Source organism: Antechinus flavipes, chromosome 2, assembly GCF_016432865.1.
Source record: "Antechinus flavipes isolate AdamAnt ecotype Samford, QLD, Australia chromosome 2, AdamAnt_v2, whole genome shotgun sequence".
Classification (NCBI taxonomy): Eukaryota; Metazoa; Chordata; class Mammalia; order Dasyuromorphia; family Dasyuridae; genus Antechinus; species Antechinus flavipes.
Genome location: NC_067399.1, coordinates 578,413,897 through 578,440,437, shown reverse-complemented (window position 1 = coordinate 578,440,437; position 26,541 = coordinate 578,413,897). Strand labels below are relative to the sequence as shown.

General features: G+C 46.4%; 1 protein-coding gene across 3 annotated transcripts; it reads left to right on the top strand.

Annotated features, from left to right (window-relative positions):
- Positions 1 to 630: 630 nt before the first annotated feature.
- On the top strand, positions 631 to 26,445 carry SEC31B (SEC31 homolog B, COPII coat complex component). 3 transcript variants are annotated; one of them, XM_051981220.1, is made up of 27 exons: positions 631 to 795; positions 1,857 to 1,942; positions 2,024 to 2,110; positions 2,327 to 2,450; positions 9,928 to 10,123; positions 10,324 to 10,419; positions 11,389 to 11,532; positions 13,540 to 13,682; positions 14,259 to 14,358; positions 14,580 to 14,741; positions 15,613 to 15,765; positions 17,645 to 17,875; positions 19,058 to 19,132; positions 19,539 to 19,634; positions 19,920 to 20,019; positions 20,703 to 20,881; positions 21,127 to 21,253; positions 21,510 to 21,655; positions 22,015 to 22,188; positions 22,302 to 22,469; positions 22,903 to 23,074; positions 23,233 to 23,559; positions 23,833 to 23,891; positions 24,099 to 24,245; positions 24,523 to 24,642; positions 25,007 to 25,078; positions 25,207 to 26,445. In XM_051981220.1, exons 3-27 carry the CDS (start codon positions 2,032 to 2,034, stop codon positions 25,390 to 25,392), a joined length of 3,576 nt encoding a protein of 1,191 aa, XP_051837180.1. In that variant the 5' UTR covers positions 631 to 795; positions 1,857 to 1,942; positions 2,024 to 2,031; the 3' UTR covers positions 25,393 to 26,445. The 3 variants fall into 3 exon arrangements, with proteins under 3 accessions (XP_051837180.1, XP_051837181.1, XP_051837179.1); XM_051981221.1 differs by lacking the exon at positions 1,857 to 1,942 and having other exon boundaries at positions 11,392 to 11,532; XM_051981219.1 differs by lacking the exon at positions 1,857 to 1,942.
- Positions 26,446 to 26,541: the final 96 nt, after the last annotated feature.

Genomic DNA, 26,541 nt, shown 5'->3' with positions numbered 1-26,541 from the left:
CAGGTTTCCACGAAATGGAACTTTCTAATGAAGTTTCCGACATTGGAAAGAACTATCTACTGGACATTTCCATTTGGATAACACCTCAAACTCAATACAAGAAAGAAAAAAAAACGTAACGCCCACTAACACCTCAGAATCCCAACATCAAGCTTTGTTTATCCCGGGGTCCCTGAAGCCCCATTCAGTAGTCCCAGATCCCAGGTGATTCTGCCTTCCTGCTGTCTTCTCTCAAGGAGTCTGGCCTTCTGGACGCCCCCACTCTTCCTCCCCCAGCCACCCGCAGCCTACAAGCTTGGCCCTAACTGCAGCTGGGCATTCAAAGACCGTGCTCCTTGCCACCGTCTGCCCGGTCAGCGGAATGTGTCCAGCCCAATCCCCGGGCCTGGGCCCGATCGCCCCCTAATCAGCTCCCTCCTTCCTCGCCTCCCTTCCCCGCACGCTCCCAGTCAGAAAGTAAAGCCTCGGGCCATGGACGAGGGTCCCTCTCGGGAACTGCGAGGCTGCCCAAGAAGCCCAGCTGCGCAGAAACGCTTCTGCTGGAGAAATCGCCGAAGAGAGAGAGAACGCTCAGGTCCAGGCACGGAAGGGTTAAAATCGCTCGGTTTTCTACGCATGCGCGAGGGGCAGAGCCGGCTCTTCGCTCTGGGAATGTTTTTGGTTCCCGGCGGCTTCCATCGCTCGGGCCCTGCTGACCCTCCAAGGAAACAGTGGTGGTCGAGCGGATAGTCCGCATTTGACCTCTGACCCAGTTCCGCCACTCCCTGACCTATGACCCGGTACAGTCGGGCACAGGTGGGTTTAGGGGCTGAGGGCCCCTGAGCCCGTCCTACAGCCCTTCCTCCCCTTCCCAGTCTTGCCCTTCCCCCGTCCTGTCCAGCCCCGGCTCTGAGCACCCCCCCACCCCCCTCTGTCAGCCTGACTCCTTCCAGGAGGCTCCCTCTACGGCCTGTCCAGCCCCGGCCCTGAGCTCCCCCGACCCCAACAGCCTTCCCTTCCTCCCTCCTGTCCAGCCCTGGCCCTGAGCACCCACGCCCCCATCATCCTGAGTGTCCTCCTTACTCCCGCCCCAAGGAGCCTCCACTCCCGTCCTGTCCAATCCCAAGCACTCCCGCTGCCACCCTGAGCTCCCCCCAGCAGCGTTAACTGTGCTCCTTCTGTCTAGCCCCAACCCTGAGCACCGCAGTCTGCCTCCCCAACTCCCCAGGAACCTCCTGTCCAGCTCCGGCCAGAGCAACCCCCCCCTCCAGTCCTGTCCAGTCTTGGTCTTGTGCACCCATCCCCACTTTGCCTCCCTGACTGCCCTCCACACACACACCGCCTCTTAGAGAGCTTCCCCCTGTTCTATGCACCCCTTCTGCCATTCCAAACCCCCAGGATCCTCACATCCATCCTTGCCCTTAGCTTCCCCTCCTTACTGTCCAGGCTTGGATGTGAGCGTCCCTATTCCTATGAGTGATCTAACTAAAGACCGCCCCCCTCCTGCCCTGTTCAGCCCCAGCTATGAGAAATTACACCTCCTCCCTTTTCACTCTGAGATTTCCCCCAACCAGGAAGACCCTCCTTCTATCTAGCTCTTGCAGTGCTTTTGAGCAGTGCTTCCTTTCTGGTTACCCTGAAAGTCGTCCTTAGTCCTGTCCACCCCATCCATAACCTTTACCCAACTCTTCTGCTCTGTCCCCTATCTCTACGTCCTGATCTGAGATTCTTAGTGTCAGTAACCTGGATTTTGCTCAGAATAGACCATGGGCGTTGCTAAGTCTTGTCCGTAGTCCCTGACAGGGAGTGGGAACTCCACTGGGCCTACTGTGGCATTAAGGGTTAACTCATTGGTGTGAACTAAGCTGCACTTGCAGGTTCAGGAACTGTTACTTTGTCATCATCCTGTTTTTGCTTCACTGAAATCCCACTGAGCATGGTGTAGGAAGAGCAAAGTCCTCAGGTGCATTTCAAGTTTGTATCCCCTTTACTCCTATATGGGTTCTCAGAAATCTTGAACAGTCTTGTAATTCATCCTGTACAGGATATAGCATGAAGCTGAAGGAGCTGGAGAGGCCTGCTGTCCAGGTGTGGAGTCCATCCAGCCAGCACCCCATCTATTTGGCAACAGGTGATTCCTCAGAAACAGGCAGCTGGATGTTTGTTTTTTTTAAAAGGATTCCTAACATCTCAAACTTTTAGACTCTTTTCAGTCATGTAAATCCTTTTTTTCTTCCTTTATGTCAGAGTGTGTTGTGCTGTACAGTCTTAATTTAGTGGGAATTTGCTCTCAGCTCACTCAATCCTTCCTTATTTTCTTCTACTTCTCCCTCTGCTTTGTGCCTAGGAACATCTGCCCAACAGCTGGATGCATCCTTCAGCACAAATGCTACCTTGGAAATCTTTGAGGTTGACTTCAGGGATCCTTCCCTGGACCTGAAACACAAAGGGGCCCTTTCTGCTTCTAGCAGGTATAATAGTCAGGTGGTTGCCATGCTGACAGAATTGCTCTGTGTGAAGAAGAATCCTGGAGGTTGGGATGTGTGTGTGTGTGTGTGTGTGTATGTTAGTGTATGTTTCAGGAATACTAGGATGGGATGGGAAGGAAGAAGATACTCAACTGAAATTCTGAAAAATATTTGTTTTGTGTTTTTATTGGATACTGATTGAGGCATCTACAAGTTTCCTCATTCTTAACTGAAATGAGATATTAGTTTTAGATTTTTGTTTTTTGTTTTTTTTTCAAATGATGTATATGCACCCAAAGATTGTAGAATCTAAAGCAGGACTCCCTGTCAAAATGTTTTTAGAGCTTTAAAATATCCTTATAGTGTATAAAAGTAGATAGTAACAATCATTTTAAGATTTAGAAGACACTTTCTTCTCCCTCCCCTCCTCTCCCCCCCCCCCCCGATTTATTTATTTATATTATTATATTTTTTTATTTACAAAACATGCATGGGTAATTTTTTCAACATTGACCTTTGGAAAACCTTCTGTTCCAACTTTTCCCCTCCTTCCCCCCACTCCCTCCCCTAGATGGCAGGTAGTCCAATACATGTTAAATACAATATTTGTATACATATTTATACAGCTATCTTGCTGCACGAGAAAAATCGGATCTAGAAAGAAAGAAAAAAATAAAACCTGAGAAGGAAAACAAAAATGCAAAAAGCAAACAATAACAGAAAGAGTGAAAATGCTGTCTTGTGGTCCATACTCAGTTCCCCATAGTCCTCTCTCTGGGTGAAGATAGCTCTCTTCATTACTGGACAATTGGAACTGTTTGAATCAGTTCATTGTTGAAGAGAGCCATGTCCATCAAAACTGATCATCGTATAGTTTTGTTGTTGCCATGTATAATGATCTTCTGGTTCTGCTCATTTTCCTTAGCATTAATTCATGTAAGTCTCTCCAGGCTTCTCTGAAACTATCCTGCTGATCATTAGAAGACACTTTCAATCAGTGATTATTGTGCCTTGGGTAAATTTCCATGTGCTTGCTCCTGCCTCTGCACAAAGCTTACAAAGTATTTTCACCTGAGCCTTAGGAGGTAGCTATCACAAGCTTTATTATCCCCTCTATGACTGAAGAACCTCAGGAGCTGAGGGGAGATAGCCATGTAAGGGCAATAAGTTTTCAGTCAGAAGATCAAATTCCAGTTTTGCTACTTAAAACTTGTGTCACCTTAAGCAATCATTTTCCCTTATGAATTTGGTTTCCTTATATAAAATGAAGGGATTTTTCCCAAGATCCCTTCCAGCTCTGAATTCTGTGAGCCCATAACTTTTCCAGTTATCATTCAGCTCTTAAGGAGGTAGAGCTGGGATTCAAAAAGCAGGTCCTTCAAATCTATTGTTCTGTAACCCAATAAACCAGAGTAACATGGACAGTCACTTAAACTGAATTGACATGAGAAGCCCAGGGGTAATTATTACCTTCACAGATTTTAAGTATTCTTGAGGAATCCGTAAAACTCTGCTATTTCACACCATTTGGGTACCTTTGTGTCCCCTACATTTTCATCCCATACACTTTTTCAAAGATCTGAAGAGCTATTTATTTTGTAGCCAAACAAAAGGAATTCTTTATGAAATGTGGGTGAAAGAACTTTCTGTTCTTCCTCTGGGATACTCTGTTTATTTTGAGGGGACTATTCTTCAGTACAGCCTGTAATACTTTCTTTCCTTTTTTCTGCTCAATCACATTCTGGGTTCTTCCATCTCAGAGTACTGAGGAGTCACCCTTGACATGACTGTCAGAAATCTTTTCTGGAGAAATAGCCTAAGTGAGCAAAACTTACCCTTCATCCCAAATACTCACACATACATTTACTTCTGCTTACCCTTTCCTCATCTTTGTTGCTGGCTCCCAGTGATCTTTCCAGACTCGCTACCTCTCACAAACAGTGTGTATTCCAGTTCACTTACTGTTCCCCAAACTCAGTGATTTATCAACACTTCGTCATATCTGGAATATATTCTGTTGCCCTTACTTATTACAATCCTTAATTTACTTCAAGGATTAGTTTAGATTCCATCTTCTATAGTTCCATCTTTAGAATTATGTTTAGCATATAGGAAAGGTTCCATCTTTCCTGATTAACTGTCACTCCTCCTCTCTCCTATCCCTTCCTCCTTGGTGCTCCGTTTTTCTTCAAATTATCTATCTTTGTATTTACTTAGTTGTGGATTTGTGTACCTGGGATATCCCTCCAGGACATCTAGGGACAGCTAGGTGACATAGTGAATAGAGCCTGGACTCACAAGGACCTGGATTTAAATCTGCTTTTAAACACTTTCTTGCTGGGAAACCTGGGGCAAGTCACTTAACCCATATTGCCTTTAAAAAAAAAAAAAAAGATAGGCTTAAAAAAACCAAACAAACAAGTTGTATTGTCAGGCCCTAGCACAATACTTGGCACATAATAAATAACTATTAATAATTAATAAATGTTGGCATTGCATTAAAATAATAGATCTAGAATTCAGATTTACCTCAGAGGTCTAGTCAGTCAGTCAATGAAGATTTAAGCATGTAAATAGCAGCAGATAGTTGGATGTGTGAATTAAGAATTGAGGATAATACATTGAATGTGAGCCTGAATGGGAAGATGATGGTGTCCTTGACAGTAATAGGTAAATTCAAAAGAAGGAATATTTGGGGGATAATGAGTTCTATTTTTGGCATACTGACAACAATCCTGGAAGGTAAGTGCTTGTTATTATTCCCATTTTACATTTGAGGAAACTGAGGCAAACAGGTTAAATGATTTGTGGGGGATCATACAGCTAGGGAAGTATATGAGTGACCCAGCACAATCTTGAGTTGAAGAGGGCTTCAGTGAGGTTCAGATGCTACTGTGATGATTGTTTAGACTAAAAATATTGGAGAAAATATTAATAATGCAGATTAAACTTAAAAGTGTATTTTCTAGCACACTGTCAAAATGTGGTCTACAAGGATCCTTATATATGTGACTTAGAGGCCTTATTTCTATTTGAGTTTGACACTACTGTTATAGAGTCAGAAAGGACTCTATACCACTCAAACAACTGTTCTAACCATTTACATAGGAAAAACCAAATGGATGAAGAATGTTTACTGTCCAGATTATGATATGCAGTTAGATTTATAGCCTACAGAGCTTGTCCATCTGGAATAGTTGTGCAAATAGATGATGAATTGGATCCATAATTAAGCAGGAGGAAGAGGAAAATGGCTTTGATTGCCTGGCACATAATAGGAACTTAATAAATTTTTATTGATTGATTGATTGTCTTCAGGAAATTACAGATCTCCTTTAATGACTTCATATTTCCTCTCAGAAATAAAGGTTTACCTTTTAAAAACGATTTTCTTCTGAATAACTTTAGAACCCTATGTAATTTTTGAAGAATTCAAAATGAGTACATTGAAATGTGTTCAAATGAGAACATTGGAAAGATACATGTTGAATATGAGCAGACTGTCATATATAACAAATAAGAAATTTGAAGAATTATAATAAAGGATATCATCGAGGATATGTATCATCAGAAAAAAAAAAAAGATGGATTGGTTGGATTAGTTCTTTAGGAAAAATGGGGAATAATAGATAGATTAGCCAGAGTGTGCCAGTGGAATCTCTGTGATATCATGACAAAGTGAGGAAGACCTCTTAGCATGTTGAGTGTATCCCCTTGAATTTTTGAGAGGATACCCAGCAAAGAGAGTCTTTTTTCCCCACCATTGTTATATATGCTGAAGGCACCCCTCAGACTATAAGTCATTTAGTGTGTTTCATGGCTGTTTAGTGTCTTCTTATAAACTCTTTGAGGTCAGAGCCTAATGCATTTTTTAAAAAATTATATTCTCACCTCCTAGCTGCCTGGCACATAAGTAAATAAAACCATAATTTTTCCTTAATATAATCTCTCCTTCCAATAAACTAGCCTCCAATCCTATGTTTCCTTCTCAGTGATACTTCATCCATCAGATTCTTTAATTATTTCTAACTTTTCATTGTAGTTAGCTTCCATGTTGATTTTTGTGTGTGTGGTTGTTGGGATCTTTTCTTATTCTTGTTGTGAAAGATTCATCTGTGTGCCCAGTGAAGCCTCTCCTTAAGGGGCTTCTGTGATTAAGCATGGGCTTCCTGGGGATAAGGCTTCTGGACCTCTCCTTGATTGGGAGAACTATGCTTTGCTGTTTTTTTGGGTTTTTTTTAAGCTTAGATACAATATATTCTAATCCAGTTTAGTGAATATTTATTAATTGTGTTAAATTCAGGATACTGTGCTAGGTGCTGAGGATACAAAGATGAAAACAAAACATTCCTGTTCTCAAGAAAGATACTTTTAGTAGAAGGTTATGACAAATATACAAGTAAATCAGTAAAACATCTATACAACATAAAATAAACAAATTTCAAGGGGAGGAGAATGCTTACAATTGAGGGGACCAGGGATCTTTGATCAGGTCCTTTGAGGTAGAATTGAAGAGGTAGTACGTTCTTTATGTGAAGGACCATTTGTATAAAGATGTGAGATGAGAGAGAGAATACAGTGTATGAGAACAAGAAGGCCAGTTTGCCTCAAACAGCCAGTATAATATGAGATAAGCAGGAAAAGTTGCTGTGAGTCGGCTTGTGGAGAGTTAAAGACCAGCTGAGTGTTTTGGTTTTATTCTATGACAATGAGGAACTCCTGAAGATTTTTTTAAATTAGAATAATATTTAAGGAATAAAACAGATCTGACCATTTTTGATTCTCTGATCTGTTGTGATCAGCCCATATCAGCCTAAATATACTATTTCAGGAGCCATTTGGAGTCATTCACAGTTTGGTAGCTGTTTCCTAGAAGCTGTTCTGAAGAAGTAACTTTTGTCCTTTTTATTGCGAGTTTCTTGTACCTCTTTTCTTCATGGAAGCTTGAAAATAAGAATGGCATGATGGGTCAGACATGGACCCAATCTTTTCTGTCTTACTCTTTGTGGGAGAATGCTATCATTCTCTATGTAGAACTCAGAAGGGATGAGACAACTTTTTAAAATATAATATTTTCCCCCAATTATATGGAAAGATTGTTCCCCCATTATATATATATAGTTTTCAACATTCATTCCTGCAAGACATTGTGTTCCAATTTTCTTCTCCCTTTCTTTCTCCCCACCCCAAGACAACAAGTAATCTGATTTAGATTAAATATGCACTATCCTTCTAAACATATTTCCATATTTGCCATGTTGTGTAAGAAAAATCAGACCAAAAGAAAAAATCCACAAGAAAAAAAGGAAATAAAAAAGGTCAAAATAGTATGTTTTCACCCACAGTGGAACTCAGGTCTTCCCAGCTTGTTTGCTGCACTGTTTAGTTGCCTTATGTAGTTTTATATAACACTCGAGGTTTACAAAGAGCTTTATGTATTTAAAATAGCTAATTTGAGCTTCAATAACATTGTGAGGTATTCTAAATATGTTTCCACCCCATGAAGAAACTTGCGTCAGTTCAATAAACATTAATTAAACACCATGTGCAAGGCATTGTGCCAGCCTCTGTCATATAAAGACAAAAGGAAAATTAATTCCTGCTCTTCAGGGTAAGAAGTGATGGTGATCTAGTGAAAGAGACTAAGCCTGCTTGATCTATATGGGCAGGAGAAGAATCAGAAGAAAGCATTTCATGAAAACAAAGGGGAAGTTATCCAGAAGAGGTATGGTCAATATCATAGAAATCAATAAGGACAAGGACTGAGAAAAGACCATTGGAGTTTTTTTAAGGGGGAAAGAGGAGATTTAATTTTTGTTTAATATTTAAAATCAAATTTATTTTTAGATCTTCCTTTTCTTCCTCCCATCCAACCCTCTCCCCTCCCTCACCTCATTAAGAAAGCAAGAAAAAACTTCATGTTATAAATACATTTAGTCAGAACAAAACATCCTCATGTTGGCCATGTTCCCTCTTCTCTCCCCAAAAAGTCTCAGTCTGCTCTCTGATTCCTTTGCCTTTCTAGTAGGAGGGGAATAACATGTTTCATCTTGAGACCTCTGGAATCAACTCTTCATTATGTTGATCAGAGTTCCCAAGTCTTTCAAAGTGATATTATGTTGTTGTTAATGTGTAGTCTCTTGGTTTTGCTCTGGCACAGAATAAGATTGATACTCTGTATCAATTCATATTTCTCTGAAATCATCTCCATTATTTTTTACTGAATAGTAATATTCCATCACATTCATATACTATAACTTCTTCAGCTCTTCCCCAATTAATAGGCATTCCTTTGGTTTCCCATTCTTTGCCAGCACAAAAAAGAGCTACCTTTATTTTTGTACATAATGAATTCTTAGAAAAGACCATTGTATTTAGCAGTTAAGAAAGCATTGGTCTTTTGGGAGAGAGCCTGAGTAAAATCCTTGGATAAGAAGTCAAATTGAAAGATGGTGTAATAGAGAGAGGTGTTGCCTCAAGTCAAGAAGACCCGAGTTCAAATTCTGTTTCATCTACTTATTAGCTGTTTGACATCAAGCAAGTCATTTACTCTGTTTGCCTCAGTGTTTAGCATAGTACCTGGCACCCAGTAGATGCTATATTAATGCTAGCCATTATTTTTTATTTGTTAATTTTTATTAAGTTGATTTGTGACTAGAAGTAAGGAAATGGAGGCAATACATATATCTTTTTTTTAGAGTTTACCAAAAGATGCAGAAGTGTAGTTTTACAGGATGGTAAAATGAATATTAGAGGTTAAGTGAACGTTTCTTAAGAATAAGAAAACCATGTTTATACACAGCTAGGAAGGAGCCAGTAGATAAGAATGACTTGTAGGTGAATCTCATGAATTCTTAACAGTTAACAATTGTGCTTAACCTAACTCAAGTCTTACTTCCAGATATGGAATAGAAGTGAATGGAATAGTTTGTTAGACCTGAAAAGGATTATTAAATTAAAGGCAATTTAGCTAGTCCAGGTTCTTCATAAGGGACAACATGTATAAACTGATTTTAGAGTGAAAGGTCTGAGATTTAAAATCCTTTTCTCAAGATTACAGAGTGCGTGAGGATTGGTAAAACTAGGAGTATAGTCCATATCTCATTGTAACACACTGCCTGATTTTTGCACTGATCTTTTAGAAAAAGGGAATATGTCCCAGGATGTCTTGCTAAAGAGGACTGGATATTCTTTTTTCCTTGTACAGATTCTGGGAACCCTGATCAGAGGGTCCTCAGAAGGCAAGATTCTTTTCAGAATGTGCTGTGTGTTGGCATGTAACTCTGTTTCTGACAACATCACAGGGAAGGCCAGCTTTGGAGGACACACAGTAGCAAACAGAGGCTTTGGATGACCATTGTAGCAACTTTTCACCCACAGATGGGACCTTCCTTTGACAAAAGGAATATTTTCATGCAAACTGGGATTTGCTCCTGGGTCTCAGGATTTATGCCAATATGACCAAGTCCTTTCTTTGTAGGTTTCACAAACTGATCTGGGGAAACTTCAGCAGTGGATCTCCTGAAGGTTCAGGGGTCATTGCAGGCGGAGGGGACAATGGCGTGCTCACTCTATACAGTGTCTCCCAAATCCTGTCTTTGGGGAAGGAGCCTCTCATTGCTCAGAAGGAGAAGCATACAGGTGCTGTCAGAGCTCTTGACTTCAATCCTTTCCAGGTATGACTGTAGCCATTTATTGTTGAAACTCCATTGGGTTATGTCCTCACCTTTTAACTCATCCTCTAGTATTTGAGAAGGGTATTTTCTCCTGGGTAAGCCTTGGTCACTCTTCAATACAAGTGCATTTTGTGCTGAGGGTCTAGATTTGTCTTCCCTGGGAGTGGAGAAAACCACTATGTTTCTGTCTTTTCATATAGAGTAACCTCCTGGCCTCAGGAGCAAATGATTCTGAAATCTACATTTGGGATTTGAATAATTTCAGTGTGCCAATGACTCCAGGATCCAAGTCCCAGGTGAGGTTGCAGTATATCCTACATGTGGAAGTGTCTTTTGGGGAAGCAGGGAGTCAGGTTGCTCCTGATTATGCCATATGGGGGGCACTGAGATGCCATAATAAGCAAGCTAATGGTCAGTAAAATGATGGGGGGGGAAAGAGGGGTTGACTGCCTGCCAAAGGATTATCCCTAGAAGGAAGCAAGAAGCCTTCTTCCTTGGGGGCCTTTCTTAATTATCTAGGGAGAGTAAGTAGAGAGCTTTGTGGAAGAGAGGCTGTGGGAGAGAAAGGGATGAGGTTTGGAAGAAAGGCAAAGGTTAGGTGCTTACCTGTCCATCCCAGGACTTTTTTCAAGGGCCCTATGGGGAAAGGAGAGGTACCTAACTCTGCATCAGGAAAAGAGGGAGCATGGATATTCTTGGTATGAGTTTATGGCTTATCTAAGAAGAGGGGAGTTCAGTTTATCCATTCAGAAGTATATTTTTGCCTGCTTGCCTTGATCCGTTTGAGTCTGCTTGTCTGTAATTGTCTTCTCTTTGCTTTCCCTCCCTGCTTTGTGCTTACAGTATCGTGAGGTAAGTTGGGTTTGAATTCATTAGCATTGTCAGCTAAATGTTTTGTAGCTTAAGTTTCCCCTTGAATGTTTCCCATGGTTTTATCTTTTTCATTTTCTCTGTGGTGTCATGATTGGCTCTGTGGCTCTCATCAACTCCTTCCCTTCAGACATGATCAGGGTGTAAATCCTGAGGAAGCTTTTTGGGGCCTTTGGCTTTCCCTGAACTATTGCATTACAAAGTGAATTAATGGTCAGACACATTGAGATGGAGCCACAATGCCCAAGTGACAAAAGCCCAAAACACCCTTCCCAGCAGCCCCACAGTTCCCAAGGGCTCCCTTCTGGAAGCCCAGTCTGCTTATCCAGAGCCACAGACACCCCATGACCACGAAGAAGTGTGCTGAGCCCTACAATTGTGCATCTCTGCCCCAGCAGCCTCCAGAGGATGTCAGTGCACTGTCTTGGAACCAGCAGGTCCAGCACATCTTGTCATCTGCTCACCCCAGTGGCAAGGCTGTGGTGTGGGATCTGAGGAAGAATGAGCCCATCATCAAGGTCAGCGACCACAGCAACAGGGTGAGTATCGGGAGAGCTACCCCCAGGAATGCCCTGTCTCTGTCTCCTTCACTGGCCTCTCTTCTTCCTTAACCTTAAATGTAAAGTGGATGTCCTTGGCCCTTTTCTGACACCTTTCCAATCTCGTTGACTCTCATCACTTCATTTATCAGAAGTGAGGAAACTGAGGCACAGGGAACTTGAGGGATTTGCCTGTAGACAAGGACTGGGCAGATATCTCCTGAGCACTTCCTGGCACCTCAAACTCAGCATGTCCAAAACTAGCTCTTCTCAAAAAAATCCTCTCTGTATCTTCCCAGTTCTTAAGACTCAAAATTTTGATTAACAGTAATATTTGTTTCCTCTCACCTCCCAAATCCAATTATTTGTTAAGTCAATCAATCAATGAATGTTTATGAAGTGCTTATTCTGTGCCAGGCACTAGGATGCCAATCCCTGAGGATCATACCTTTACCTCAGGTGTCATTTGTATCTGCTCTTCTTCAGGTCTCTCTCTAACCTCCCACCAGGCCAGGTCCTCTTTACCATTTTTCTCTGCTGTGATAATAGTTTCCCAACTAGTCTTCTTTCTTCTAGTTTTCTTCCCTTGCCAAGCTGCCTTAACATACTGCTGCCCAAGTAATCTTCCTGCTCTGTTCATATGATTCTCTATTCAAAAGTTCTTCCCCATTGTTTTTCAAGTAAAGTTTGAGTTCCCAGGGCTCTCATTCAAGGGCCCCCCACCATCTGGCTCCAGTTTACCTTTCCCATCTTATTGCATGAAACTTCCAAGCCAAACTGAAGGACTTAACTGTTGCTTAGTTGTGTCCTGCCTCCTCCCATCTCATGCCTTTGCCCACACTGTTCTCTATATCTGGATCATCCGCTTGTTCTTTGTTTTAGATCTATTAAAATCCTTTCCTCCCTTTCCTTCAAGGCTTAGCTAGAACTTCCAAGAAGCCTTCCTTGAATTCCCTCGCTAAAAGTGATCTCTCAAGGGGCAGCTAGGTAACACAGTGGATAGAGCATCAGCCCTGAAGTCAGGAGGACCTGAGTTCAAATCTGGCCTCAGACACTTAACATTTCCTAGCTGTGTGATCCTGGACAAGACATTTAATCCCAATTACCTCAGCAAAAAAATAAAAATAAATAAAAATGAAAGTGATCTCTCTCTCTTCTCAAATTGATGCTAGCACCTTATCTGTACCTCTCTGTCACATTTCTCACATTCTGTCCTTCTCTACTTACCATTACATTTTAAGCTTCTTGGGAGTAGGTTCTCTGTGTTAGCTAATCTTTGTTACTCCTCTGCACTACTAGCTTTTCTTTATTCTCTTTGTGTCCCTTCTTTACCTCCTGCTCCCTTCCCTCACCCCCATAACTGCTCCCTAAGCTCTTTTCTATCCGAGGCTCTTGGCTTTCCCTAACTGACTGTTAATGCAAGATTAATTATTGGTTAGTGCTACATTGAGTTGGAATTAGAGTGGCAAAAGCCTAACATATCCCCTTTCTCATTCTCAGCAGCCCCACACACGAAGGACTCTTCTAGAAGGATATCTAGACTCTCCTAAGGACTGATCTCCCAGCTCACATCTGCTTTTGTACATTTTAGGCACTTAATATTTGAATTGAATGTCCTGGATCCTGTCGTCCCTTTTCCACCTTGTGTTTCTGCTCTCCCTTTCCTTCCCCATCACACCTTCCTGTTTTATTCCCTGGTATTATAGGCCTGTCAAGTAACTTTAGCTTACCTAATAATGAGGGCTCAAAGCTAACTAAGGCTGAGCTTGTGTATCCCTCAGGTGGCCCACTTCCCTGCTTGGCGTTCAGCCTGTGCCCTCCTTCAGCCCAAGTCCACAAGGTTTTACTCTTGCCTAGCATATGGTCAAGCACCAGGCATATCTCTATGGAGAAGACAAAAGTAGCAAAGCACTTACTTTAGAGAGCTCACAGTCTGTCTGGGGTTAAACAAGGTTCTCCTGTGGAACGGTTGGACACAGTGTAAGGTGGGACCTGTTTGGTCCACAGATGCACTGCTCAGGCCTGGCTTGGCATCCAGAAGTGGCTACCCAGCTGGTGCTGTGCTCTGAGGATGATCGCCTCCCAGTGATCCAAATGTGGGACCTACGGTTTGCCTCATCCCCCCTCAAAGTGCTGGACAGCCATAGCAGGTAGTGCTAGACTTTCCATCTTTGTTGTTGGGAGGTGGCTGACCTGGGGTTCTCAACCCCAGGTAAGAGTCTGCTTCCTGCGTCTCAGACCTTAGGACCCCGAGGGATTGCTGCAGAACCCCGGGTTACAGAGAACAGCCTGAGGCGCCAGCCATTCCCTTCTGTCCTCCTGGCTTGTTTGAGTTCCACAGGGCATGACTGGAACTGATACTGTGAAGGCCTTAGTGGTTGACCTGGCTTGGCCTCCCAGGGCAGGCTGGAGGCTTTGGGAGATTCCCTCCAGCTTTCTCTGTGCCAGTGCTCCAGACAACATGAGTACCTTCACCATGATCTTTAGGAAAGTTTAGATTCCAACAATTTTATACCAACAGCAACTGGTATCTCATTGAGAGCTGTTGTCATGGTTGGCAGTAGAGGCTTCTTCCATGGGACAGAGGTCAGGTCTTCACTGCCTTCTTGGTGGAGAAAGGATGCCACCTGCTTAGGCAGGTTTAATTGGTACTTTTCACACTGGCATTACTCCTTCAGGATGGAAACAGATCCCTTCTTGGGCTGACTGACTTCTGGACTTTGTAGGGGAGTCCTGTCGGTGTCATGGAGCCAGGCTGACCCAGAGCTGCTGCTCAGCAGTGCCAAAGACAACCAGATCTTGTGTTGGAACCTAGGCAGTGGGGAGGTAAGCAGGGGGCCCCCGGAGCAGGCAGTCGGGAGGTGGAGAGGAAGTTGGAAGAAGGAAGAGGGTTGATGCCTCAGGAGCTGAGAGCTTTGGAGAGTTTGGGGAGGAAGGACAATTCGGGTGCAGGCGTAGGAGGCAGGAGGAGAGTCTCTGATTCTAGGGCTGTGCTTGGGACGCCCTGTTGGGGACCAGGCCCCGATGACCACATCTCCCTGTATCAGGTGGTATATAAGCTGCCCACGCAGAACCGATGGTGCTTTGACGTCCAGTGGTGCCCCCGGAACCCGCCCGTGTTCTCAGCTGCCTCTTTCAATGGCTGGATCAGTTTGTACTCAGTCATGGGAGGGAATTGGGAAGCCCAGCAGAAGACCCAGGCCGAGAAGGTGAAGATGGAGGGCAGGGGTGGCAGGCTCGGGGGGGATAGGAAGGGAGGCGCGGTGACTGGAGCAGTCAGATAAGCCGGGGGTACAGCGATGGCCTCTCCCAGTGTCCCCCACGTGAGGCAGGCTCAACACCAGTTGTCATGGGCTTGATGCAATGGTACTTTGGGGGGCAGGCTGAGTGAGTTGCCGCCATGACAGGAACACAGGCCAGGTGGCAAGACCTTGGGCTTCAGACTTCCCACTAACTTACCTGGGACTTTGGGGGTTCCCATGAGCTCTCAGGGCCTTTGTTTTCTCATCTATAAAGTGGGAGAAAGAATATTTCTAACATCTAATGTTTTTTTTTTAATCTTTAATAGCTTTTTTATTTACAAGTTATATGTATGGGTAATTTTACAGCATTGACAATTGTCAAACCTTTTGTTCCAATTTTTCCCCTCCTTCCCCCCACCCCCTTCCCTAGATGGCAGGTTGACCAATACATGTTAAATATGTATAACATCTAACTTTATGATAGCTGTTATTATTCCTTACCTCAAAGAACTATTTTGCACAAGTGTTTTTTGTAACTCTTAAGCACTCGGGGAAAATGAGCTGCTGCTGTACTTGTGTACATAGAATCCTCCCTTTCTTAAGACCTAATAAAAGGGGAAGAGTGTAGCCTTGCCCTTCTGCCCTTACGCCTTCCAGGGAGCATCATTTGGGTCAGATCCCAGTTTGGTCTCTGCCGTTCAGGGGGCTATCTCTTGGCTGCACATTACAGAAGCCAGGACTCTTAGGGGCAGCTCAGGGCTGTCACAGGTTTGCATTTATGTAACCTGGGGCCTTGGCCAGGGTCATGCGAGTAACACATCCACACTTCTGCCTTCAGATCTCATCTTCTTTCAGTAGCCTTGATCCATTTGGCATTGGCCATCCTCTTCCTCCACTGGAAGTACCGGAGCAGGTGGCCCATACCAACTTAATCCCACCCCTGAAGAAACCCCCAAAATGGATTCGCAGGCCAACAGGTGCCTCATTCGCAGTAAGTTCTGGTCTCTTCTTGCCAATAAAGTGTGTGTGTGTGTGTGTATGTGTGTGTGTGTGTGTGTGTGTGTGTGTATGTGTACGGACCAAAAAAAAACACGTAGAGATCAAATAGCATAAATAAATAAAAGATTTCTTAGGTGTGATCTTATGCAGTTCACTTCTTTAGGTCTCAATTTGCTTATTGGTAAAATGAATGAGTTTAATTAGTGTTTTGCTTCAGTTTTTTGTTCCTCTGAAACCCATGCTGGAGGCTTGGGAGGAAGCAGAGAAGTCTCCATGGTTATTCTCTCCAGAAACCTTACATTGAGGAGATGCAGTCTGGTGGATAGAGCCCTGTTTTAGGGGTCAGGAGATGTCAGTTGAAGACCTGGTTCTTCCATGTACTAACTCTGTGACCTTGGGCAAGTTTCCTCATCTGGCTAAGCCAGTTTCAACATCTGCAAAATGGAAGGCCTGTTGTCTCTATTTCAGAAGGACACAAGATCCTAAATTTCCAGCCAGAAGAACCCGAGGAGGTCTTCTAGTTCCACTTTCTTATTTTGCAGATGAAGAAATTAGGACCTAAAGATGTTAAGCCACTTGCTTCATGATCTTCAAGTTGTATGTGACAGACTCAGGGCCTCTGATTTCTTCCCATCATCACTCTACACATGGTGGCATATGAAACTAAACAAATAATCTCTTTTAAAACTCTTTGTAATCTGTAAAGAGTAATGTAAATAGATTCCTTTTTAGCTGATCCTGGCATACAAGTATAACAGCTAAGGATCCAAACTTTGTTGGCAGTGCAGAGAGAGGGGTCCTTTATAGGCTAGGTGGTCAAGAAAAACTTCATGAAGAAGTTGGCCCTTAATCTGGGTCTTAGAGGATGAATGGTCAAGGAGAAGAGCGGAAAGCACTCTGTGGGGGAAGTCAGTCCAGAGTAAGCTTCATGGGTTAGGGGGACTGGAAGCTTGGTAGACTGGAGCCAAGAATGCCCGTGGAAGGTGGCACAGAAATATGAAGGGCTTTGATTGGTGGGCAGAGGAGTTTGGCCTTCCTTCTGTATGTAGTGAGGAGAGGTAGGTAGAGCAGTGGTGGTTCTGTCTGGACTTTAGGGATGTTAATTTGACAGTCATGTGAAAGACAGGTTGACCTAAGGAGAAACTAGAGGCAGAATAGCCAGCTAGGAGACTATTGATGTGACCAGAAGTGAGGTGATCAAAGTGGAGGGAAGGAACAAACGATCTCCCAAAAGAAGAAATAACATAACATCATCCATGACAGCTTGGAGGAGGGAAAGAAGGGTCAAAGATGACACTAAACATTCCAGCCAGGATAAGAGTAGAGTTTGTATTTTCAGAGCACAAATGTCTATAGCAAAGTGTGGATACAAACAGACTGAGGGGCACAGTTTTAAGGTAGCCACCTTTATCAGTCCTGTCTGGGGAACTCCGGTTGAGGAAGGCATGCTCCCTAGAGATCTACTAGCAGCCTGAAGTTGGAGGAAACTCTGCTCGGTTCAGTTTGTCCAAATGTGTTCCCCAGCCTGGGGCGTGAGTCCTCCCCAGTGACCTGGTCCCTCTGTGGCCGTGATGGTGCAGCCTGACTGATGCTTTTATTCGTGAGGTTGTGAAGTTTCAGAGATGGAAGCCAACTTAGACTTTCATTTTAAAGGTGTGGAAACCGGGGCCTAAAAAGGCAAAGTGGCTGGTGTAGAGTCCCCAAAGTGGCAGAGCTGGAATTCAGATCCAGGGCGCACCCAGAGTGGTTTTTCCCTCCTCTGTGCTGCTTTCTTTGGGAGCAGCAGGAAGGAGAGGGAAAGGCACAGGCCATGTTCTCTTGTCTTTGGCACGCCCCTGGAACATGCATGATCCTTCTTCTTCCTTTTACAGTTTGGGGGAAAGCTTGTCACCTTTGGTCTGCCCAGCCCCCCAACCCAGCAGGTGTCACAGCCTGGCTGCCGCCTCATCTTCATCAGTCAAGTTATCACTGAGTCTGAGCTGTTGGCACGATCCCAGGAGCTGCAGGAGGCCTTGGGGTCAGGTAGTCTTCTGCATTACTGCCAAAGCCAGATCCAGCGAGCGTCACTGCCCTCTGAGAAGAACATCTGGCAGTTCCTAAAGGTATGAGGCTCAGTGATCCCCATTCCTCAGAGACTTTACCCCTAGACTAACCTCCTAGTCCTGTGCTGGGACACTCTGGTCATGGAAGCCTGCGGCTGCACAGAGGTCAAGGAGAATGCAGACTGAGAAAAGGCTATCCGACAACTAAGAGATCCCTGGTAACTTTGGAGAGAGCAGCTTTAGTGGAATGATAAGGTCCGAAGCCATATTGCCAGAGATTAAGAAAAGAGTGTGGAGAGAAATGGAAGCATCTCTTATGGACAAGTTTTTTGAAGAGTTTAGCTACAAAGAGATAGAGGGCAATAGTTAGTGGAAATGGAAGGGTCAAGTGAGAGTTCTTTCAGGATGGAGAGATGTAGACATATTTGTAGGTAATAGGGAAGGGGCCTGTAGACAAGAAGATTGAAAATAAATAAGAATGTGGAGGACAGACAGCAATCAATTGAAGGTGACAGATGAAATGGGACTGTTTGAACAAGTTAACATAGTCCACTTTGCTAAACTTTGCTAAACTACTTCTTCCTGTGAAACAGAAGTGAAGGAGGGGAACATATCAGAAGGTACCAGAATGATAGGAGAAAAGGAAAAGGGAAGAAGGAGCTCATGATCATGTCTGATTTTTTTTCAGTAAAAATTGGAATCCTGCCACTCTGGGGTCACCTGAGACAGCAGAGATTAGTTTGGATGATGACTGATCACTAATGAGGGGATGGGATGGGACTCAGGTCATAATCCCGATAGAAAGAGCAGAGCCACTAAATGAGGTGCAGAAAACCAAGTTAAAAAGCGGGGGGGGGGGGGGAGGTTGGAGCTTACCTTGATTGGCACCTAAGGAAGCTTGGCTTTGGTCTTAGAGCAGTGGAAAGGGGGTTTAGTCATCTCCTGTGTACAGAGCACTAGGGAGAGTTTGACTCTTGAGTATCAGGGTGTCGAGCAGATCTCAGAAACAGTTCAATCCCTGGGCAGTTAAAGGGAAGTCAGCTCTCATGCATTCAGAACAGAACAATAAGCTGGAGAAGAGATAGTCCTTGCCTTTGCTCACCCTGTCACTTGAAACCTCAGCCCAAGCCATTTTAGGAATATGAAGAAACTTGACATTTTGGAAGACACTCTTCTAAGTGTGATTCAGGGGAGGTCTAACCACTGAATGACTGACTTTACCTGTGTCCCATGGTTCCCCAGGTGACCTTGGAACAGGAATCCAGGACCAAATTCCTTAAGCTGTTAGGATACAGTAAGGAGGAGCTTTATGAGAAGGTGAGCTGCTCTCCAATTCAGACACATGTGCCACTTTCAGAGAGCAGGAAAATCTGTCAAGAATGTCAGAAATTGGGTTCCTAGTTTTTTGGGCTTGGGTCCTTTTCTCCCTGAGGTTCCAGAAGGAGATGGCCAAAGGTTCCCAGACAAGACCCTCAAAAGATTCATGGAGACTTGATGGGCAAGCAGAGGGAGCAAGGCCTCAAGGCAATGGAAGGTGAACCCATCTGAGAACATAACCTGCAGCCCCATTGTTTCCCCAGCACACACATACCCAGTACCCACCACAATCCTCCTCATTCCATGGCCTTGTGTGAAGTGGAGGACCACCCCCGCCCAGACTGAGGGATGGCAGGCAGAGGAAAGGGCTCCTTCTAAGAGGATGCTCACAGCTCTCTTCCTGCAGATGGCCGCACGTCTGGGGAGTGGTTTGGAAGTAGGTGAGAGTCCTCACCCCACAGGAGGTGACCTCTGCTGGAACAGACAAGCCTTCTGCAGGCAGGTGTGGTGGGAAGCCTTCCTGGACATTCTCCAGGCACATGGGGGGCAGTTTGGGGACTTTGGGCCACCTTCCTTGTCCAAGTACTCAGCTCCCATTGCAGCTCCTCAGGTGAATGTAAGCCCCAATGTGGGGTTGGGCCTTAGTTCATTGATCCCTTTATTTCTACCCTCATCCTTGAAGGAACTAATGAGGGCTCACAAGGGGCTCCCCTAGCTAGCCAATAGTCTGCTGTTAAGTGCAGGCCTCAGGTTGTCACTTCTCGCCATCCTCTCCCTCCCTGTCCAGGGCTCCAGACACTCTTCGGAGGAATCGGCTGCGTCCTCTGCCTTCTTTGATGAGCTTGTTCCTCAGAACATGACCCCGCTGGAGATCCCTGTCACAGAAGGTGCCCTGAGCTGCGGAAAACTATTTCCAAATTTGTGCAGATCCAGGCAATTAGCCCCATATAGAGAGCATGGGGGAAGAGAGTATAACTTCTAGAGGCATTTCCTGGGTATCAATAGTATCTTTCCACTTCCCATCAAATTCACTTTTTCCCCTGCTTTGTCTCAGTCTGAACTTTTCCTTTAAAATGGTCTTGGAGGCTGGCTCTCTCCTGTTTCCTCTTGGAAAAGGCTTAATGTAGTAGCCTACATGGTGTCTCCTTTCCCAGTCGTACCTTTCTGCCTGAGGACAAAAAGATTCCAACACCAGCTAAATGCTGGCCTCTACCAGATACAATTTTAGTGGTTCCAGGCTCCTCCCCAGACTAGATTAGTCTTAGACAAACCTCATGGAGAGAGAATCCTGAGAGTAGAGTCCTGATGTTACTGAGTAGAAGGTCAAGTAAGGGGAATTTGGAGGGCTGCTGTTTCCATTGCTGGGTAAGGGGACAGGGCTTTTATGTATATATTATTGAGGATGATGGGAGAATCAGGTCTGGGAGATACAGGGGATATTCTGTACATAGTTTACAGCTTCTGGGGGAGAAGGGAACAAGGTCCTATGTTTGCGAGGGGGTTCTTGGGGAAGAAACAAAGTTCCAGGTCTGGGATTTGTCTGATGGAGGTGGGGGCCCTCTCCTTGCAGACACTGATGGACTGCTAAGCCAGGCCCTGCTGCTGGGAGAACTAGGCCATGCTGTGGAACTGTGCCTGAAGGAGGAGAGGTTTGCAGATGCCATCATCCTGGCCGGAGCCGGTGGGGAGCAGTTGTTGCGGAAGACTCAGCAGCGCTACTTTGCCCAAAAGAAATCCAGGATTGCCTCAGTATGTGCCAGTCATTAGGGAGGAGAGGGCCTATTGCATCAAACAAGGACCAGGGACTTGTGTGTGATACAGTGAATGCTTAGAGCCTGACAGTGGGCAGTACAGTGGGGTCAGAGTGTGGGGTCTTGCCCTCCCCACGTGATCTTTCCCAGCCACTGAGCTGGTGGGGAACCCTTCCTCCCAGCACCCACCCCCTGTGCCCTCTGTCCCCAGTGCCGACAGCTTTTCTCTCCACCTTCCTGCAGCTTCTAGCCTGCACGGTGGAGCAGAAATGGAGAAATGTGGCGTGTTCATGCAGCCTGAAGAGCTGGAAAGAGGCTCTGGCCCTGCTGCTGACATACTGTGGCCCCCAAGACTTTCCTGAGCTCTGTGGTGGGTATACCAAGCCTCCCCTCTCCCCTGAACCTTTACCTTCTCACCTCATCTCCCTGGTCAAATGAGGCAGGCTGTTATCATTGTCTAACTGCCACGCCACGTCCCAGGTGTGCCATTGCCACCGAGTAGAGCTAGCATTCTCACGTCACCAGCCGTGGAGCTCGGGCCGCCTGCGTGTCAGCCATCCTTCTGAAAGAGGCCCAAGGAGGGAGCTTGGATTTCCAATGTGAGCAAAACTTCCTTCTCCCTGCAGATATGCTGGGGAACCGCTTAGAGCAGGAGGGTGGAGAAACACTGGCTGCGGAAGCCTGTCTCTGTTATATCTGCTCAGGAAACGTGGAGCGACTGGTGGAATGCTGGGTGAAAATCCACCAGACTTCTTCACCCATGGCTCTGCAGGTATGAGATGGGCGCTGATGGCTGCATTCTGGGGTCCACTGCCACAGGATCAGAAACATGAGAACCAGAGACTTTGGGGACTCAGTCAGTCTCTCAGTGTTTGGGGCCGCCTGTGAGGTAGCCAGCATTGGAGTGAAGGAGAGATTGACCTGGTTTGGATGGATCTGAGCAAGGTGAATAGAAAGGAAGGTGGAGTTTGGGGACACAGAGAGTAAACAACCTTTTTCTGTGGCCAAGATTTGGTCAGAAAGCTCCCTATCCCATCTGTTCCTTGGGAGATCTCTTGTTAAGTTCTGGGAAGCTAATCCGATTATAGAGACTTCTCACCCTTGTCCTTTTCCTTTTCCTTGTCTCCAAAGGACTTGGTAGAGAAGGTGATGGTTCTTAGTAGGAGCCCTGGGCCACTCCAGCGCCCTGAGGGGGCAGTCCCTGGCCCTGCCACTGCCCACAGAGTCACTCAGTATGCCAGCCTGCTAGCAGCCCAGGGCAGCCTTGCCACGGCCATGAGCTATCTCCCCAAGAACTGTGCTCAAGTGAGTAAGCCCCTGGCAAAAGGAGGCTGAGGGGAAAAGAGAAAAAATGGACAAACTTATGGGCTTAGGCCACTTGGGTCCTTTGCTCCACTTCCATGTTGTTGATATTGCAGCCCCTCGTCCAGCAGCTGAGAGATCGCCTCTTCCATGCCCAAGGGTCTGGACTCCTGGGCCAGCAGCCTCCTCCTTTCCCCTTTCCCCGGGTCACAGTGGGATCCTCTCCCCAACCTAGAGGCCTGGGGGCCCAGCCCCATGCTACAGGACTGCGCCCTCTTGCCCAGGTGAGGCCGTACGGTGGGTACCTGGCTTGGCCACCGACATTTTGGGACAGAAGAGCAGGGTTTGACTCCCAGTTCTGCTGCTTCTTCGTGTGACCTTGGGAAAATCATCTCAACTCTAGGCCCCAGTTTTCTCTTTTGTGAAATAACGGACAGGGTTAGTCTGCAGGTCCCGTTGAGCTCTAACTCGAGCAAATGATGGATCCCGGATCTTGAGGCTGAGGTGTTGGGTGGGCTGAGAACATCTGCTGAGGACATGCACTGGCCCCTTGTCTTTGCTCCCTGAGAGTACCCTTCCCCTTCCAAGGACCAGGGTAGATTCTACTAGAGTAGAGGCAGCCCCTACGACCAGTAGAAGGCAGGAAGTTGTTTCCTTATGTATCTTCTCCCTAGCCCCTGGTTTCTGTCACACTCGCGGAGCCCCTTCTCTCTGCAGGTCTCAGCTCCACCCCCAGGACCAGGGGTCTTCATGTCTCAGCTGTCAGCACCAATGACCCTCAGCCACCCAAGCACCTATCAGAGCCCCAGACCCCCAAGCACAAGGGACTCAAGAGCAGCAGGGGCTCGGCTGGTTCCGCCTCCCCTTCCCGGTCCTCGAGCAGGTGCAGGTGAGCGAGCTGCTGGGAGTAGAGGAGTAGCTGGGAGAGGTTACTGTGGGCTCTTCTCCCATTCCTCTCTCTGACTAATTCCTGGGCTCATGTCCTCATTCTCCTTTTTCTGAGTCGGGGGAGAAGAGCCACCAACCTCTTTTCCATTTCTGTTTCAGCTCTGCCTCAACCACAGCTGCTGGGAGTGCAGCAGACCCAAGCCCCTGGTCCTGTGGGCTTCCCAGGCACCCAGCCTTTCCCTGGGCCACCTCCACCCATGGCTCCCCAGACACTCTCATTTCCTGGCTCCACCTTCCTAGCAGGGGCCCCAGGCCTGTCCACTTCACTTCCGAGCTGGGCCCCTGGGCCTGGTCTACCACCCCCCATTGGCTCCCAAGCTCCAGTTGCTCCCATCAGTTTCCCTGTGACATGCTGTCCTCCAGGAGGGCCTGGTGCTCCAGTTTCTAGAACTTTGCCAGCCTCTGGAATCCTGGATCCCCACTCAGGTCAGTTTGTTCCTTCTTTCTTCCTTCTGTCTCCCCCATCAGTTGGTCTTTCTCAGAAAGCTGCCTTTTGATTTCTAGTCCTTCTTCCTTCTGTGACTGTCTGGGCCCTCAGAGAGTTAGAAAATGTCAGTTAGAGAAAACTGTTGAGGATGAATAACAATATCCATGTGCTTCAGCTGGTACAAAGTTCCTATTCCCCCTTTTCTACAGACCTCTATTCTTGGGGGACCATTGTTTCTCATGCTTCTCTGTCCATTCTTCTGTGTCACACAGGGCCCCGAGAACCCTGCAGAGACACCTCAGCTTCTAAAGGAGGCCTCCAAAGAACAAAGGTTAATCCTTTTCTTCTCTTCATGCACACCTCTGTGTGCCCATCCCACAAACACCCTGGCTCTACTGCTTCTCCCTGACCACAACCTGCTTACCCACCCCTCCCTCAAGTTGCATACCCTTAGTCCTCACCCTTCAGACTTCCATTAGAACCCAAGAAATCTCTAGACCTAAACTAGACCTGTGACCCTTTATGTTCTTTGTTATAGCTACCTGAGATGTTTACTCCACCAGCCCCCATCACAGCTCCTATTGGAAACCTACCCCTCAATCCTCGAGAAGCCCGCTCACCTGGCCCTCCCATCTCTGGCATGGGTCAGGCTCCCCCAGGAGCTCCAGGAGAGCTCAGTCTGCAAGTAAGAAGAATGGAGGAGTAGGGGGCTTCTTCCCCCAATATCTCTGCACTTAGAGAGCTTGTGTTTTAAGTTCCCTCTCTGGTGTGCTATGGAGAATGAGAGCTAATTCAGACCCTAGAGGTCAGGGCTGCCTTTTCCTAAGAGGGATCATGGAACTGGATCTCAGGGAATGCAAGAGAAAAACATCTTGTCTATGTGTGCAGGCTGCTCTGTGGGTCTTACTGTCCTGTCAGGATTGATCTAATTATCTGACTAGCCTGTCTCTCTCAATTCTCAGCAGCTACAGCAGCTGCCACCTGAGCAAGTGAAGAAAAAGGAGATGCCCCCGGAACATCAGCCCCTGAAGACCAGCTTTGAAGCCCTTCTGCGGCGCTGTACCCTGTCAGCCTTTGACCCTGTGCGTGTGAGCCCCTGCTCTTCACCCTCTCCCCAAAGGACAGGCTCCAGGTCATCCTTAGCAGCAGGTCCCTGCTCAGCCTCCATGACTTCCTCAGTCCCTACTTTGTTATCTGTCTGGATCTGATGTTCTAGAAAGGTTAATCCCCGAGGGTAAGAGGGGGAGGTTGTTTCCAGTGTGGGGCCTTTGTCCTCCCTCTGATCTTTGGGCAGGGTACGGAATAGGGCAGCAAGGATGACTTCCAGCTCAGGACCCTGGGCTAGCCTATAGCACCTGACAGACCATGGCAGGATAAAGAAAAGTTCTGTCCAACGCTGGTCCCTGCCTAGATTCACACCTACAGAGCTTTCCCCCTTTCTTTCAGAAAACAAAACGGAAGCTAGAGGAGGTAGCCCTAAGACTGGAATATCTGTATGAGAAGCTTCAGGAGGGAATGGTGGGTACCTCTCCTGTTTCCCTTTTCGAGCTGTATCTTCCAGCCACAGTGGGAGGACTGGTACTATCTGGAGATTTCCCTAAAAGATCCACTGACCCAGACATATTCTTGCTTCTGTACCTTCACAGCTCTCTCCCAATGTCCTGGCTGGGCTCCATGAGGTCTCCCGATGTGTTGATGCTGGCAGCTACGAGCAGGCCCTAGCAGTGCACACCCAGGTGGTGGGCAGCAGTAGCTTCAGTGAGGTGTCCGGCTTCATGCCTGCCCTGAAGACCATCCTCACCATTGCCCACAAGCTTCAAGGAGGACAGTGAGATGGGCCATCTTGTCCTGTCCCTCTGTGTCTCTCACCCACAGACTGGGGTGGGAGACTCCCAAGGCACTGAGATAGATAGGGATAGATGGTTAAACAGCATATCTCCCACCCCTTCTGAATTAAGGCCAGGGGAGGAGGACAGCAATAATGGTTTCTTTTCCTCTCCTGTGTCTCCACCGAGCCCGTCCTAGATCTGCTGCTGTCGACTCCCCCTTGGCGCCCACTGAGCTCTGCCCCTTCCCCAGCCTGTGAGGGAGCTGACTTGGCTTGGCTGTGTGTTGCAAAGGTAGATCCTTATCTCATCCTTTACCTTCCGCACATCAGCCATCCCAGGTTCCTTTAGACTCCACTGTTTCCTGCCTTCTTTCCCTCTGTAGTCTTCAAAGAGGGTGAAAGAGAAAGGATTTTGTATCCTTCCCATTTCCACCAATGTTCTGGGTACCCAGTGAGCATTCTTTTTCCTCTTTTTTTGTGGCTCTCCCCGCCCCCTCACTGCTCCTTAGGCTTGTCTCCAGTTCCATGTAAGTTGGTAAGATCTGGCTAATGCTCAGTCCAAGTCAGAGGAAGGCACAGACTATGGAGAAAAATGGAGAGTAGGGCCTCCTCTCTCCAGTCTGCTCAGCAGCTGGGCTGGCTTGTTCCTTTTTTCCTTTTCCTCCTGTGGGTTGGGTGGGTGCATGTGTGTGTGTGTGCCCAGGAGTCCAAGAGCTCAGTCCACGCGCCTCCTTTCTGCCTTCTGGGCAGATGGCTTGTGATGTAGTCATAAGAAATGGCCCCACGTGGTTGTTAGATGCTTTGTGCTGTTGTCACAGGTGCTCTGGGACGGGGAGTAAATGAGGGAACAGAAGGTTTCCCTGGCTCTGTCCTCCATGGCTCAATCCCTAGAAGGGTTAAGGGGCCATGGGGAGTTCTGGAGCCCTTTCAGCTCCTTTTCCTCTAAGCTCCTCACCATGTGCCTCAGGCCCCCTTTGGCTGCCTCTCACCTTTTGGATTCTGCTGTTTGATGCACTGAAATACCGAGGACAAAATAAAGCTGCTTTGATTGTGTTTCCTCATTTGTCAGGAGTGTGTTTGTCATTCCAAAGCTTCCCTGGCTCTTCCCCTACCAGCGGTAAGCCCTTCCAGTGTGCTTACCATTAGTCCCACA